Source organism: Eubalaena glacialis, chromosome 1 (genome assembly GCF_028564815.1).
Source record: "Eubalaena glacialis isolate mEubGla1 chromosome 1, mEubGla1.1.hap2.+ XY, whole genome shotgun sequence".
NCBI lineage: Eukaryota > Metazoa > Chordata > Mammalia > Artiodactyla > Balaenidae > Eubalaena > Eubalaena glacialis.
Genome location: NC_083716.1, coordinates 65,784,789 through 65,801,111, shown reverse-complemented (window position 1 = coordinate 65,801,111; position 16,323 = coordinate 65,784,789). Strand labels below are relative to the sequence as shown.

General features: G+C 36.7%; 1 protein-coding gene across 6 annotated transcripts in view; it reads left to right on the top strand.

Annotated features, from left to right (window-relative positions):
- CCAR1 (cell division cycle and apoptosis regulator 1) overlaps positions 1-16,323 on the top strand; it is a 51,995-nt gene that overhangs the window by 28,267 nt on the left and 7,405 nt on the right. For all 6 annotated transcript variants that reach the window (XM_061181448.1, XM_061181460.1, XM_061181464.1 and 3 more), the window contains 6 exons: positions 159-369; positions 1,185-1,268; positions 3,786-3,971; positions 8,872-9,063; positions 12,115-12,354; positions 12,734-12,845. In XM_061181448.1, the coding sequence (XP_061037431.1) occupies positions 159-369; positions 1,185-1,268; positions 3,786-3,971; positions 8,872-9,063; positions 12,115-12,354; positions 12,734-12,845 (1,025 nt within the window). The remainder of the gene's footprint in view (positions 1-158; positions 370-1,184; positions 1,269-3,785; positions 3,972-8,871; positions 9,064-12,114; positions 12,355-12,733; positions 12,846-16,323) is intronic.

Sequence of the window (16,323 nt, the reverse complement as noted above, 5' to 3'; positions counted from 1 at the left end):
ACCAAAAGAGGAACTATGGCTTCTATAATTTTTTTTTCTTTAGACCAACCTCAAGTTCTTGCAGCAAAATTTCTTTACTTGATGTGCTACAAGTGAACTAGGGTCTTTAAAATGTATTTTAGAATTTTTTTTCCAACATGCTTCTTCCCTTGCAACAGGTACCGTTTTGCAGAGATTCGCTACCATCGCCCTGAGGAGACCCACAAGGGGCGTACAGTTCCAGCTCATGTGGAGACAGTGGTTTTATTTTTCCCGGATGTTTGGCATTGCCTTCCCACCCGCTCAGAGTGGGAAACCCTCTCCCGAGGATACAAGCAGCAGCTGGTCGAGAAGCTTCAGGGTGAACGCAAGGAGGCTGATGGAGAACAGGCACTGAACGCTAATCCCTTTTTCTATTTCCGCTTCTCACAGGCACAGGAACACAGGCACAAATGCACACCACACACTACATAACAAACACACATGGAGGAACATAACTGGTAACAGCGACTGGTAATCCAGCTTTCAGCAGTATAGTTGTATGTTCTTTTCTCTTAAAAAAAAAAACTGTCTATTCTAACTTTAAGAGTGCTGAGACCTCAAAGGAAAATAGGTTGTGCTTAAATTGCACAGAATTTTGTTTTTATCATAGGTCTAGTTGCTGGAATCTGGGACCAGTTGTTGAGCAAGATTCAGTATTAAGCCATTTTAAACATTTTGCCATTTTCTAAAATTTAAAAAATTTTCTCTTTCACGGTCATCAGTTCTAGTCATGGATATTTGAAATTGGACAACCACAAGTCTGAGAGATTTGAAATTTCAGGCTATGTGGCATCGTCTTTGGTACATTTGAAAGGTCTGACTAAATCAGTCTTAACTTTGGGTGGCTTGAAAATTGGGGCAAGATCACACACTGTTTGGTTAGTGGAGATCGGCAGTGTTTGTGCATCCCTGATATCCTTTGTGTTGTAATTTATCACCCTTTTGTGTTTCACAGATCTGGCTTTGATTGGCTGATGAGTGTCTTTGTGATCAGTTAAAAGTGATAGAATGTATGTACGTGGACTTGCCTAAATAATAACTTTAGGAGAAGACAATCTGAAACATTTGTGACCTTGCACAGATCAGCAACAGACTTTTAAAAGTAAATTACCTTTACTTTAAGGTTTCAGAATAGTAATTCTGTTCTTTACTTTGTATATCAGGATGAAGAAGAGAAGGATGATGGTGAAGCTAAAGAAATTTCCACTCCTACCCATTGGTCTAAACTTGATCCAAAGACAATGAAGGTAACTTTGAAAGTAATGGTATTTAATTTGAAATCTCTGAACAGGAATAGAGGATGTTGTGGACAGTAGTTTTTCAGATATAAGCCATTAGAAATGAAGTCCACTGGTTTTATATAAATATTTTTTGTTGTTTTTGTGTGTGTGTGTGTGTGTGTGTGTAAAAATTAAAAGGTCACTTCATACATCAGTTCAGCCACTGTCTGTCGAATGTAATATACATGTGCCTATAGTATGAACAATATTTGCTTTTTTGATTTGGGAACTGACCAAGAGGCGGAATTTCTGCACTTAATTAACTTAAATTCAAGGAGAAGAAATGAAACATAGGAAAAAGATTATCCAGTTTTTAAATAAAATTTAAAAATAAAATGTGGATTGATATACATCTGAAGTAGGAAGAAGATAATTTAAGAGCCTTTTTTGAAAAGCTTTGATTAACCCATCATAACTAGTTTTTTTTTTGCTCCCCAGCGTCTCTGGACCTATTATCTTTTTGCAGTTTTGTATCTCTGGGCCTATATTGTGAATGTAGATCCATAGATTCTACATACATAAATTCTACATAGATCAGAAGATCAGAAGCTGGCTTGCTTTTGCAACTTCCTGTTTAACACATAAAAGCTGACCTTTTTATTAACTTCTGTCCTCAGCAAAATACAGGTTTTTTTTTAATGAAAGTGTAGTTTTTAAACCAACATTGCTTTTTTAGTAGAGAATGTGTATCATAAGAATGTTTGCCCTTCTTACACTACTCCAGGTTATTTTCCTCAACATCAGGTTTCATATAGAGTCCTATAGATTCAGAAAATTAGATTAAGCCTGCACTCCAAGGACTTTTTGTCAAACTGATGGCTTTGCTATTTTTTCTTATTTAAAGTTTGTATTCCTTTTCTTTTTTTTATGAATAGAAATTTATTTGTAAAGCACATTTCCAATAAAATTGGGATAATTTTCAGTATCTCTCCCTTAATAAAGAAAAATTTTAGTAAACAAGATGACAAATTATCCATATTATCTCGAGAAATTTTTTTTTCTTTTTTAACATCTTTATTGGAGTATAATTGCTTTACAATGCTGTGTTAGTTTCTGCTTATAACAAAGTGAATCAGCTATGTGTATACATATATCCCAGTATCCCCTCCCTCTTGCATCTCCCTATCCCACCCCTCTAGGTGGTCACAGAGCACCGAGCTGATCTCCCCGTGCAATGCAGCTGCTTCGCACTAGCTGTCTATTTTATATTTGGTAGTGTATATATGTCAGTGCTACTCTCACTTCATCCCAGCTTACCCTTCCCCCTCCCCATGTCCTCAAGTCCATTCTCTACATCTGCATCTTTATTGCTGTCCTGCCCCTAGGTTCATCAGAACCTTTTTTTTTTTTTTAAGATTCCATATGTATGTGTTAGCATACAGCATTTGTTTTTCTCTTTCTGATTTACTTCACTCTGTATGACAGACTCTAGGTCCATCCACCTCACTACAAATAACTCAATTTTGTTTCTTTTTATGGCTGAATAATATTCCATTGTATATATGTGCCACATCTTCTTTATCCATTCATCTGTCGATGGACACTTAGTTTGCTTCCATGTACTGGGTATTGTAAATAGTGCTGCAATGAACATTGTGGTACATGACTTTTTTTGAATTACGGTTTTCTCGGGGTATATGCCCAGTAGTGGGACTGCTGGGTCATATAGTAGTTCTGTTTTTAGCTTTTTAAGGAAGCTCCATACTGTTCTCCATAGTGGCTGTATCAATTTACATTTCCACCAACAGTGCAAGAGGGTTCCCTTTTCTCCACACCCTCTCCGGCATTTCTTGTTTGTAGGTTTTTTGATGAAAACTTGTATTCCTTTTGATTATAAATATAAAGCATGCTTATTTTAAAAATTGGTGTATGCATAAAAAATTGAAGAAAAAAATTTTCTCAAGCCTGTCATTCAAACACAACATTTCTTAAAAATTCTATGTATTATCTTCCATTATTTTTTCTGGGTACAAGCTGGTTGGTTGGTTGGTTGGTTGGTTCTAATCATGTTGTGTAACAAAGTTGCTGTCTCCTTTTCAATTAATAATAATGTTTCCCATGTAATTATTTTTAGATGTTCTATACTGTTCCATCTAGTTGATGTACTGCTTTTTTTCCTTTGGTATTACCGTTTTATTGGATATTTAGATTCTTCACTTTTTTGGAGGGAGGGATTATGACAAGGAATGTATCGATATAAAAAGTTTTTTTCTTGTGTTTAGGTTATTTCCTTAGGGTAAATTCCCAGAAATTAGAATTTCTGGGTCAAAGAGCATTAACTTCTTTTTCAAAGCATCTTAAAACATGTTGCAAATTATTTTTGAAAAATACTGTCGGTTTGCATTTTCACAGACATTTTATGAGCTGTACAACTGTCCCTTTCACCAAAATTAAAAAAAAAAAATCATACAAAAGATCATTGCACAGTTACCTATTTCACTATCCTGTTTTCCTTTTCTGTGTTTTTATGGTGTGTATATTTAGGTAAATGATCTCCGAAAAGAATTAGAAAGTCGAGCTCTTAGTTCCAAAGGGTTAAAATCCCAGTTAATAGCCCGATTGACAAAACAGCTTAAAGTAGAAGAGCAAAAAGAAGAACAAAAGGAATTAGAGAAATCTGAGAAGGAAGAGGAAGAAGAGGATGATAGGAAATCTGAAGATGATAAAGAGGTATATACTAAATCATTTAAATACTATTAAACATAATATTGGTTTATAGGGTTCTTGGAATATGTATGTATTAAGGTATAGTTTACAGAATAGAAAAATTCAATCTTTTAGTGAACAGTTGCGCAAGTTTTGACACATGCATATAGTCGTGTAACCACCACCACCACAGTCATGATATAAAACAGGTCTTTCACCTCCTAAAAATACCCTGTACCCCTTCGTAAGCATTTTCTTCTCCCACCCCGTCAGCCGCTGGAAGCCACTGATCTGTTTTCCTATAGTTTGCCTTTTCCAATATATCATATAAATGGAATTACATAACCTTTTTAGTCTGACCTCTTTAACTTAGCATGATGCATTAGAGATTCACCCATTTTATTGTGTTTCCATAGTTTGTTCCTTTTCATTTCTGAATAGTATTCCATAGTATCAGTGTATCACAGTTTGTTTATTCATTCTCCACTGGAGACACAGTTGAGTGATTTCCAAGTCACGTATTTTTAATCCTCCCTCTTAAAAATGAATAATAATGTTTTAGATATAAAAAATGAAATGAAATTTGGTTGACAAAGCCACTAAGTTCAGAGATGGAGTTCTAGTGAAGTGCTTCTCTGAGAGTTGTGCTGCTTTAAAGCTGTGTGTTTGATTGCATTTCAGTCCTTAAGACTCAGAGGCTGTTTATTCACTCCCATTTATGCCTCAATCTTATGCCCAGAAGAGTAACTTATGGATGTTTTCTGAATTTGAAACATGGGGAAATCAGAAGTGTGTTACAACACCAGTAATTGGATAAACCGACATTATGTGTTTCCCAGTGGAATGCATTGTGAAGTATACGTCGTTATTTATGAAGTATTCCTGCCGAAAATGTTTTACCTTAATCTAATTGTAAGAAAACAGATAAATTTAAAATGTACGAAATTCTACAAAGCAGCTTGTCTGAACTTTTCAAAAAATGTCCATGTAATGAAAGAAGAAAAATGGTTTAGATTAAAGAAGGTTAACAAGACATGACAACTGAATGCACTGAGCGAAACTTGACTGGATCCCGGATAGAGGGGGAAAAAGCCATGAAGAGTAATTTTGGGGTAATTGGAGAAATTTGATTATGGATGTGATATTAGATAATAGTGAAGAACTGTTAAATTTCTTGGATGTGATAATGATTTTGTAATTATGTAGGAAAATTACCTTGTTTTGAAGAGATGCATGATTTCTTATTTTACTATGTAAGTTATATTTATTTTTATAGTGAAATTGTCTCAGAGTTGGCCAGCAGGAGGCCTTTCAAATTGTCTTCTGTGTTCTTGGAAATGTCCTTGTCATTTTCTGAGGACTTTCTTATTTTGCAGCACAATACAGTGTTTTAGTCTCACCGTGTACTATCCCTGCCCTATTACTGAAATCAGCCATTTCCCCAGCAAGTCCTGGTATCTTTTAGTGAAGAATGGTACATCATATTTACTACAATAAAGTCATAAGTTTGTACTGATATCTCCAATTCTACTCCAGCATCACAGAGTTCATTCTAGTTTTCTCTCTTTCCATGTATCTTAACTCCTTTCTCCAATAATGAGAAACATACCTTCTATTGCACTTAATATATTTGCTTGCTTTCTCAGGTGTCCATCACGCTCCCTCTCCAGTTTGAATATCCGCACTCTGCTCTCATTCCCTGCCCTGTGCTTTCTCTGTATGGATACCCTTCTTGCTTCATTTGGGTTTCAATTCCTGGTAACTGGGCAGCTCATCTGCTCTGGGCCATTGTAGCACTCCTTCCTCACAGCCTCCATCCCCTGTATAGACACCTGCTTTGCTTGTAGGAATTGCTTTAGAACTGAATTGTTCAGGACAGGAAGAGCAGAAAAAGAAGGCAGAGGGTTGATTTTCACTTTCTGATGTTAGTGGCCATTGGTGCTCAAATCCTAGATCCATTGATTTATTGGGGTTCAAAAATGGTGATATCATAATTCTTATTTTGTGTTCACATATTCCCCTCACCTGCTGTTTGGTTACCCAGGTGGTACAGGTTTGCCTTTTGGTAAATTCATATAGAAGAAGGCAGGATCAATACTTGATTCTTTTCTTTCTTTCTTTTTAAAATATAGAATATTAGGACTTCCCTGGTGGTCCAGTAGTTAAGACTCTGCACTTCCACTGCAGGGGGCGTGGGTTCAATCCTTGGTTGGGGAACTAAGATCCCACATACCGCATGGTGTGGCCAAAAAATATATGTGTGTGTGTGTGTGTGTGTGCTGCTAAATCAAGCACTGTTTTTGTTTTGTTTATCCAGCTTTCATGAAAATGCATTGGTTCCCTGCCATCTTCAGGTGGTTACCTGTTTGTTTTTATTTTTTATTTTAATTAATTTATTTCTTTTTTTAAGCTGCATTGGGTCTTCGTTGCTGCACGTGGGCTTTCTCTAGTTGCAGTGAGCGGGGGCTACTCTTCGTTGCGGTGTGCGGGCTCTAGGTGCGCAGGCTTCAGTAGTTGTGGCACATGGGCTTGGTAGTTGTAGCTCGTGGGCTCTAGAGTGCAGGCGCAGTAGTTGTGGCACACGGGCTTAGTTGCTCCGCGGCATGTGAGATCTTCCTGGAACAGGGCTGTAACCTGTGTCCCCTGCATTGGCAGGCGGATTCTTACCCACTGTGCTATCAGGGAAGTCCAGTAATAGTTTTTTATTTGTTCGTTCCCTTGCTTTTGTTTTCTTTAAGGAATTCTGATGTATTGACCTTTTTTGCTTCCTCAATATTGGTCACTTTTTCTTGAATACTTTTCATTTCTTTTTGATTTTTAAGATTTCCACATTACCTTTTGTTCTCTTAAGGCATTATCTCTTGAGTTTATTTGCTTTTTTATTCCTTCTAGTTTATTTTTAAATTTCTGAAACTATCTTTTCTGATTGTTCCCTAAATTCTGTCACCTCATTTTCTTTTTTTTTTTTTAGATATGGACCTTTTTTTTTTTTTTTTAATATATTTATTTATTTATTTATGGCTGCATTGGGTCTTCGTTGCTGCGCACGGGCTTTCTCTAGTTGCGGCGAGCAGGGGCTTCTCTTCATTGCAGTGCGGTGGCTTCTCTTGTTGCAGAGCACAGGCTCTAGGCATGTGGGCTCAGTAGTTGTGGCTCACAGGCTCTAGAGCGCAGGCTCAGTAGTTGTGGCGCATGGGCTTAGTTGCTCCGCGGCATGTGGAATCTTCCCGGACCAGGGCTCGAACCCATGTCCCCTGCACTGGCAGGCGGATTCTTAACCACAGCGCCACCAGGGAAGCCCTGGACCATTTTTAAAGTCTTTATTGAATTTGTTATAATATTGCTTTTTTTTTTTTTTTTTATGTTTTGGTTTTTTTGCTGCAAGGCTTGTGGGATCTTAGCTCCCTGACCAGGGATCGAACCCGAACTCCCTGCATTGGAAGGCAAAGTCTTAACCACTGGACTGCCAGGGAAGTCCCTGTCACCTCATTTTCTACTTTTAAAATTCTTATTCATGTTGTTCTTTCATATCTTGTAACATTTTCTTTTCCTTTTTTTAATATTTATTTATTTGGTTGTGTCAGGTCTTAGTTGTGGCAGGCGGGATCCTTAGTTGCAGCTCGCCAGCTCCTTAGTGGTGACATGTGAACTCTTAGTTGTGGCCTGTGTGTGGGATCTAGTTCCCTGACCAGGGATCGAATCCGGGCCCCCTGCATTGGGAGCACGGGGTCTTAACCACTTTGCCACCAGGGAAGTCCCTGTAACATTTTCTTAATGTCTTTTAGCACACTTTAAAATAGTAAGTTAAGATTTTTATCTGCCTTTTGGCCATGGCTTTCTGGCCCACTTTCATTGTCTGCCAGAGATGTGATTCTGCTCCTTGTTCTTTTTTTTTTCTAATAATAACTTTGGGATTTGACCTCAGTACTTTTCTACTGCTCATGTTTATGTGAATGTAGTTTGCCTAAAGTTTATTAGGAGATTGCTTCAGATAGCTTTTCTAACTTCACAGAGCTCTGTGTTCTGTTATTTTCTTGTTCTGTCAAAAAATATGGTGGCTTGCTGAGATTTCGATCTTTATTGCCCTCTATCACTTTTTATCTGGACCTTCTCCTCCCTTGTCTCCGTTGTCTCTGTTGTCCCTGTCTGGCTCACTATCGATTCTGCTCTCAGAAGTTTCTCCTCGTGGGGGCCCTGTGCTGGAAGGATGCCCTGGTAATTCAGCTTTGCAAGTTCATAGGTGGGGCTAGAATATCTGGGCCCTTTCAGATCTTAACACTGACCCCTTGTATACCCTCACTCACCTTTCCCTATTTTCAGCTGCTATTCTTAAATTTACCTGCTGTGCTCTCCATTGCCTGATTATTTTATGGTTTTCCTGTTCTTAGATCCAACAGGCAACCTCGTTGCTTCCTTCTGCTTTCCCCCCACACAGATGTCAGTAACACATAGATGTTTGGGGTCTTGTGACTTTTTCCTACTTACTTGTATATTGGGGTTTGTGGGGATACCTTATCACCTCGTTTTGTGGTGCATATACATGGATTTTGGTTTTGGTATCTAGATTATTCTGTCTCTTTTTAAATGTGGGGATTCAGGTAGACCCACAAACTATGTTACCACGACTATTTTCCCAGAATCTCCTGATTTATATGATGTTAATATAGGTTTGTGGGGTTTTTTTCCTCTTTAGAAGGCAGTTTCTTACGCTGGGAAATTGAAAAGAAAGCGAATTAGGAGCCATAAAAGCTGCTGTCCTCTTTATTAAATTTGAACTTTGCTCCCTTCTTAGCCCTTAAGGTTGGTATTATCATTGTAAGGAGTCATAGAAATTTGCCCTTTTTCTTTACATATGGTGTACATTTGGTATGTATACATAATGTACATGCAGGTTTAACCATTACTTAAAATTTCAAATATGTAGGAAGAAGAAAGAAAACGTCAAGAGGAACTAGAACGCCAGCGTCGGGAAAGAAGATATATTTTGCCTGATGAGCCAGCCATCGTTGTACATCCAAACTGGGCTGCAAAAAGTGGCAAGTTTGATTGTAGCATCATGTCTTTGAGTGTTCTTTTGGACTACAGATTAGAGGATAATAAAGAACATTCATTTGAGGTAATGTTTTAAGTTTGAATTGGGATCCAAATAAGGTTCACACATTGGTCAGTATATCTCTTAAATCTCTTTTGAGTGCCTCTTTCATTGTTTTTGTTTTTTGTATTTTCCTTACAATGTATTTTTTTTGGGAAAAAACAACCAGATAATGTTCCCTACAGACTCACTTTTTGCTGATTGCATTCCTGTGATATGGTTTAAATGTTCTTCTGGCCTCTCTATTTCCCATAAATTGATAGTTGGACCTAAAGTCTCAATCCGGTTCAGGTTCAATTATTTTTTTCCCAAGACTACATCACAAGTAGTGGTGTAGTGGTGTGTTCTTTTATCAGGATATTGGGAGACATACGATACAATAATCTCTAATTGCCTCTCTTGCGAATGTGGTAGCACTTTATTATTTACTCTAGAATTAAAATACCATTTAGTGGGATTGAAACTTTTACTTGTGATTGATTTAGGTGTAAGATAAAATAATTGATGTTTATATTTTCAACATGAATCTGTTTCTTTGTACCATTACTTTAGAGTAGCTTTACAACAAACAGTTCATGTCATTTTTCAAAACAGTTGAAATGCACTTTCATCCCTAAGTAAGTGATTGCTTCATTCTTTAAACAAAACAATGTAAAATATCCCCAAATATCAGTTTTATAAATAGCCTGTACAAAATTATAATTGTGTTCAATTATTGTGTCTTATTAAGATATCTCACATTGTGTTATTTGATAAATTATATTGTAAAAATCAGTCATACCTACTTGACCCAGGAGGTCATTGTTCACCAGATGGTAAGATAAAAATGAAGTGCTTAGACCAGAGACATTTGCAAACAAATATAGAGGACTACTGAGGCAATTAATAAACATGAAATGCATGTTTATTGGTCTTGAAATAAACTATGTTACAATATTAACATATTTACATTTTTTGAAACATTGATAATTCCGGTAAGCCAGTGTCCTTAAACATTATATACAATGTGATTTTATTTTTATTACCAATTGCCATAAATTTAACTCTTAATAGTGCCTATCATGTAGTAATCATTCAAGAAGTAAATAAATAAATTAAAAAAATAGTCTTTGGTATTACTTACTGCTTATAAAGTATATACTGTATACCTAACGGATGCTGTAAGAGGATGTCAAATTTATGCTGCTCGGTGGAAACAAGGTGATTTAGGAACAGCCCTCTGCTAGCAGAATGATCCTTTATTTTTCTTCCTTTCCACCTAACATACCCCCTTGGTTAGTTTCCTTTTAATCTATCATTAGAATGTAAGTCATTTTGGTATATGAATTTAAAAGAAATTATTCTGTAACTAAGAAAAACCGTATATCAATAATAAATAGATTTTTGACTGATTTAATTTTAATGCTAGGTGTATCTTTGTCTTTCACTGCTTGTAGATGAAAAGATATGTAGAATTAATACTGATATTCTAGTTACTGCTCTAGGTTTCTTCCAAGCTAACACATTTTAATTGCTTTTTTTTGTTTGTTTTTTGTTTATTTATTTATTTTTGGCTGCGTTGGGTTTTCATTGGTGCGCGCAGGCTTTCTCTAGTTGTGGTGAGCGGGGGCTTCTCATTGCCGTGGCTTCTCTTGTTGCAGAGCACGGGCTCTAGGCGCGTGGGCTTCAGTAGTTGTGGCACGCAGGCTAAGTAGTTGTGGCTTGCGGGCTCTAGAGCACAGGCTCAGTAGTTGTGGCTCACGGGCCTAGTTGCTCCGCGGCATGTGGGATCTTCCCGGACCAGGGCTCGAACCCGTGTCACCTGCATTGGCAGGTGGATTCTTAACCACTGCGCCACCAGGGAAGTCCCTTAATTGCTTTTTATTTGAGTAATAGAAGATAGAAGGGTCTAAGAAAAATATATGACTCTTGCTATTTACCTACACAAATGGAGATTTTATTTAATTTTTACATTAATGATTAAGAGAAAAGAATTCTCAACATCTTAATGGTCATTTTACTGATAATAGATTTATTTAAAACGTATGAAGACGGCATGAATGAAAGAAAAATAGATTGTAAGATCAATTATAGTTTTAATACATTGTATATTTCTTTATGATCAGGAAAATAGTCTGAAGTGTTTTACCAATTATACTGAACACATTGCCAAAGATTACGTATTTTAGAACTGTTGTAACTATTTCAAGTTCTAGACCCTTTTAATCTGTTGAATGCAATTGCCTTAGATATATTTACATAGGGAATTCCCTGGCAGTCCAGTGGTTAGGACTCAGTGCTTTCACTGCCTGGGTCCAGGTTCAATCCCTGGTCGGGGAGTTAAGATATCCTACAAGCCATGCGTCATGGCCAAAAGAAAGAAAAAAAGAAAAAGATATATTTACATAGGATATTTAGTATATAATTTTAGGTTCATGAATATATTAAAGGTCATTATCCCTGGATCCTTGCATAGTAATAATGCTTACTCCCTACTCAGAGTTTTGATTTGGTTTCCCCTGCATGGAATGCTCTTCTGGGTATCTATGTAATGGCTCATTCCCTTGCTGCCCTCACATCACTTTTCAAACGCCACTTGATCAGAAAGACCATCTCTGGCTACACTCCCTTGTTACTCTCTGTGCTCTTTTCCTGCTTGTTTTTCTTATAATTTAATGTTGATTTGATTATTCCATACTTTGTCCCACTAGATTGTTAGCTTATGAGAGTTGGGATTTTTATCTGCTTTCTTCACTGCTGTATCCCCAGTGCCAAGAACAGTCCCTGGTACATAGTAGGCATTTTATAAAAACTTGTTGAGTACATCTCATGATAAATGTACATGATAAAGTAATGCAGTTATTATTTTTTGTAATACTTGGCCCAAAGTGTACCAAACATAGTATTTATATCTTCAGGAGAGTTTTTGAGGATTTTGAGACTACTCAGCATCATTGACATCAATTATTATAATGTTATTGTTAGTGCACATTAATTGTCAGATGTGATAGATTATCATTTGATAAATTACTGATTTGCTGGATTTGTTCAATATTTCTATTAAAGTTGGCTGGGTTACTGTTTGTCTTTTTATAGGTTTCATTATTTGCAGAGCTTTTCAATGAAATGCTTCAAAGAGATTTTGGCGTCAGAATATATAAATCATTATTGTCTCTTCCTGAGAAAGAGGATAAAAAAGAAAAGGAAAAGAAAAGCAAAAAAGATGAGAGAAAAGATAAAAAAGAAGAAAGAGATGATGAAACTGATGAGCCAAAACCCAAAAGGAGAAAATCAGGAGATGATAAAGATAAAAAAGAAGATAGAGATGAAAGGAAGGTCTGTAAATATTTCCAGGACCAGCAACCGGGTTTAGTTTCTAATTAGTCTTCTGGAGTGTAACACATGACAATGAATTCCATCAGAATAGTAAAATGTAAAGGCCAAACTAAAAAATTTTAGTGTATTATTAGAAATTTAAGTCTTTGAATTAAGCCTATATAAGCATCTATAACGAGTTTTCTGATAGTTTATTCTTTAAGGTATATAGCATTATGGTCTGATTTATGTATATTGTGAATGGTAGTTTATTCTTAAAGTATATTATTGTTACAAGATATTTATGTGATACTATTTCAAGTAAATTTAGTCAATTTAATGTTTTTCTTTTAGTTGTTTGGTGAGATCTTGCTTAATTTTAAGACATTTTAAATTACAGAAAGAAGATAAAAGAAAAGATGATTCTAAAGATGATGATGAAACTGAAGAAGATAATAATCAAGATGAATATGATCCAATGGAGGCAGAAGAAGCTGAGGATGAAGAAGATGGTATGATTCAAATTTATTTTCCCTTAAGATGAAAAATACAATTTTTGTTTGGGGACTTTGTATCGCTGAAATCTATAATTGTAATATTTTTTAGACTAGAAACAGTAAAATATTCTCTAGTGAAAATATGTTAAGTATTGTTTTACTAATTTTTAGGTGAGAGGATTGTTTTAAGAAATGTTTATTTTTAACTATCATATGTTCCATATATAATTCTAACTCAGCTTGAGGGAAAAAAAATTTCCCAAGTGTGGTGTTCAGCTGTGTCATGAAAAGGTATAATAGTCTTCCTTGTTTCATAGAATATAATCTTCTTTAGAAAACTAATTAATTAAAGACTGTGATACAAGCAAAAGAGTACATATAGCATATAGAGTTTAAAGACTAATAATAATAAGCACCTATATACCTACCACCCATGTTTTAAATAACAAACTTTTACCAGTAGTAATGATATTCAAAATACTTTACTAGTCATAGATGCCAGCCCTAAAGTACTTATGGAGTACCACTGAGTACCTGTCAGTTTCCATGTAGATTTGGGACTTTTTAAAAAAAATTTTTTTTTGAGATGAGAAAATCGTAAGAGTTTTTTTGTTTTGGTACTACATATCTTTGAGGATTATTACTACTTAAGGTGTTTTTGGTTTGCCTCTACATTTTTTCTTTCTACCGCAGCATTTTATTTTTCTTCTAAGTGATGAAAATATTCAAACATAAAAGAAGTTGAAAGAATAGTGCATTGAATACCCTATATCCCACAGTTGATTCAGTAGTTAATATTTTATCTTACTTGTGTTGTGTGTGTGTTTGCATGTGTATGTTTCTGATCCATTTGAAAGTAGGAATTCTTCAACTTGCCTAAGAAAAGACATTCTCTTAACCACAATTCCATAATCACCCCTAAGAAAATTAACAATAATGTCATACACGATCTATTGATGCCATCTAATGTGTAGTCTTAATTGTTCTAATAATTCAGTAGCAATGATATAATATGCATATATCAGTATTTCTTTTATCTTCATTACCTGCTCTGCTCAATGAAGATTAGCCCTTTTTTCTTTTTTTTTTTGGCTGTGTTGGGTCTTGGTTGCTGTGCGTGGGCTTTCTCTAGTTGTGGCGAGCAGGGGCTACTCTTCATTGTGGTGCACGGGCTTCTCATTGTGGTGGCTTCTCCTGTTGTGGAGCACGGGCTCTAGGCGCATGGGCTTCAGTAGTTGCAGCACGTGGGCTCAGTAGTTGTGGCTCGAGGACTCTAGAGCGCACGCTCAGTAGTTGTGACACACGGGCGTAGTTGCTCTGAGGCATGTGAGATCTTCCCGGACCAAGGCTCAAACCCGTGTCCCTGCATTGGCAGGCGATTCTTAACCACTGCGCCACCAGGGAAGTCCCAAGATTAGCCTTTTTTACAGTCCCATTTTCTCTCCTCCATCCTCCCAGTATTGTTTTATCACTGCTTTTGTTAAATCACTAAACAGTGTTCTCATTGTTTTGTTTATGTCAGAATGTCCTAGCTCTTATCCCTTAGTTGTGTTCTTTATTCCTTTTCTACCATATAACTCCCTTGGTGGTGTTCTCTTCCATTCTCCCAACTTTAAGTACAATCTGCATGTACTGACAATTCTCAAATTTATATCTCAAGTCAGACTTCTCTTATTCTTCTATATCAGCTGCCTATTTGTCATCTCCACTTAAGTTATCTGACATTTCAAACTAAACATGTCTAAGACTGAACTCCTGCTTTTCCTTTTCACCATAAAGAAAACAAACAAAAAATCCTCTACCTTCTGCCTTCCCCACCTCTTTTGATGGCAATTCCATCCTTAGAGTTGCTCAAGCTAAAATCTAGGAGTCATCCTTGACACACACTCTCTCTCTCTCTCTCTCTCTCTCTCTCTCTCTCTCTCTCTCTCATATTCCATTTCCAGTCTATCAGGAGGTCATATTGCCTCTATCTTCAACATATACCCAGAATCAGACCATTTCTCACCAGCGTCACTGATCTAACCTTAATCCAACCCATGTTGTTTCTTGCCGGATTATTTTAATAGTCCCTTATACTGGTTTCCCTGCCTATCCCCTTCCTCTAAAGTCTCTTTACAATAAGTTGCCAGAATAACCTTTGTATAAGTCATTTATTTGTTCGAATTCTTACAGTTGCTCTCCACTTCACTTTATGAAAAAAGCCACAGTGTTTACAATGACCTGTAAGACCCTACCATATCAAGTCTTTTTTTTTTTTTTAAGATTTTATTGATTGATTGATTGATTGCTATGTTGGGTCTTCGTTTCTGTGCTAGGGCTTTCTCTAGTTGCGGCAAGCGGGGGCCACTCTTCATCGCGGTGTGCGGGCCTCTTACTATCGTGACCTCTCTTGTTGCGGAGCACAGGCTCCAGACGCGCAGGCTCAGTAGTTGCGGCTCACGGGCCTAGTTGCTCTGCGGCATGAGGGATCTTCCCAGACCAGGGCTCGAACCCGTGTCCCCTGCATTAGCAGGCAGATTCTCAATCACTGTGCCACCAGGGAAACCCCCATATCAAGTCTTTAATTTTGTCTCTTACAACTCTTTCCACTTGCTCATTGCACCTCAGTCACTGGGACCTCCTTGAACCCATTATACATGCTCCTGTGTTAAGACCTTTGCATTGGCAGTTCCTTCTGCCTGCACGCTCTCCTAGAGACCCACCTTGCTGACTCCCCCAACACCTTCAGTCTCTGTTCAGCTGTCGCTTTCTCAGTGAGGTCTACTCTGCACCCTACCCTATTTAAAATTGCAGTCTCCTCCCCACCCCCACCAAAGTACACATTCCTGATGCCTCCTTATCCCGTTCTACTTATAGAACTTATAACCTAGTCTACTATACTGTTTACTTGGTTTATTGTCTGTCTTCTTTCCACTTGAATATAAGCTCTTAATAAGAAAAAGAGAGATTTTTCTTTATTTTCTTTGCTGATATATATTGGAAGTTCCTAGAACAGCCTAAATATCCAAATAGGCTCTAAATAGATACTTGTTGAACTAATATCATAAACTGCAAAGCCAAATAGGGTGGTATGATTATAGTTTTGGTGTTTTTTTGGTTTCCTTGGTATTTCTAATTGATGCTTGCTTATGTTATCATTTTTCCCCATACTTTGCATCTCATTATCCAATCAGGTTTCCAGAAGACCACTTTTTTCCCCATGGAAAATTAGAATTTGTGGTTAAAAAATATATATATGTATATATATTTGTGTGTGTGTGTATGTATAATACCAGTTAATGTCTAAAATGGTGTTGAATCTTCTTAGTAATCAGAGGAGCAAATAACAGTGAGGGTCTAATTTTTACCTGTCAAATTGATGAAACTTAAGTTTCTAATAAAAGGTAACATCAGTTTAACAGGGGTAGAGAGAAGACTACTTTCACTCTTGGGGTGAGTTTAAATTGTTGCACCTTCTCTGGACAGAAATTTGGAAATGTTAATTAACCAT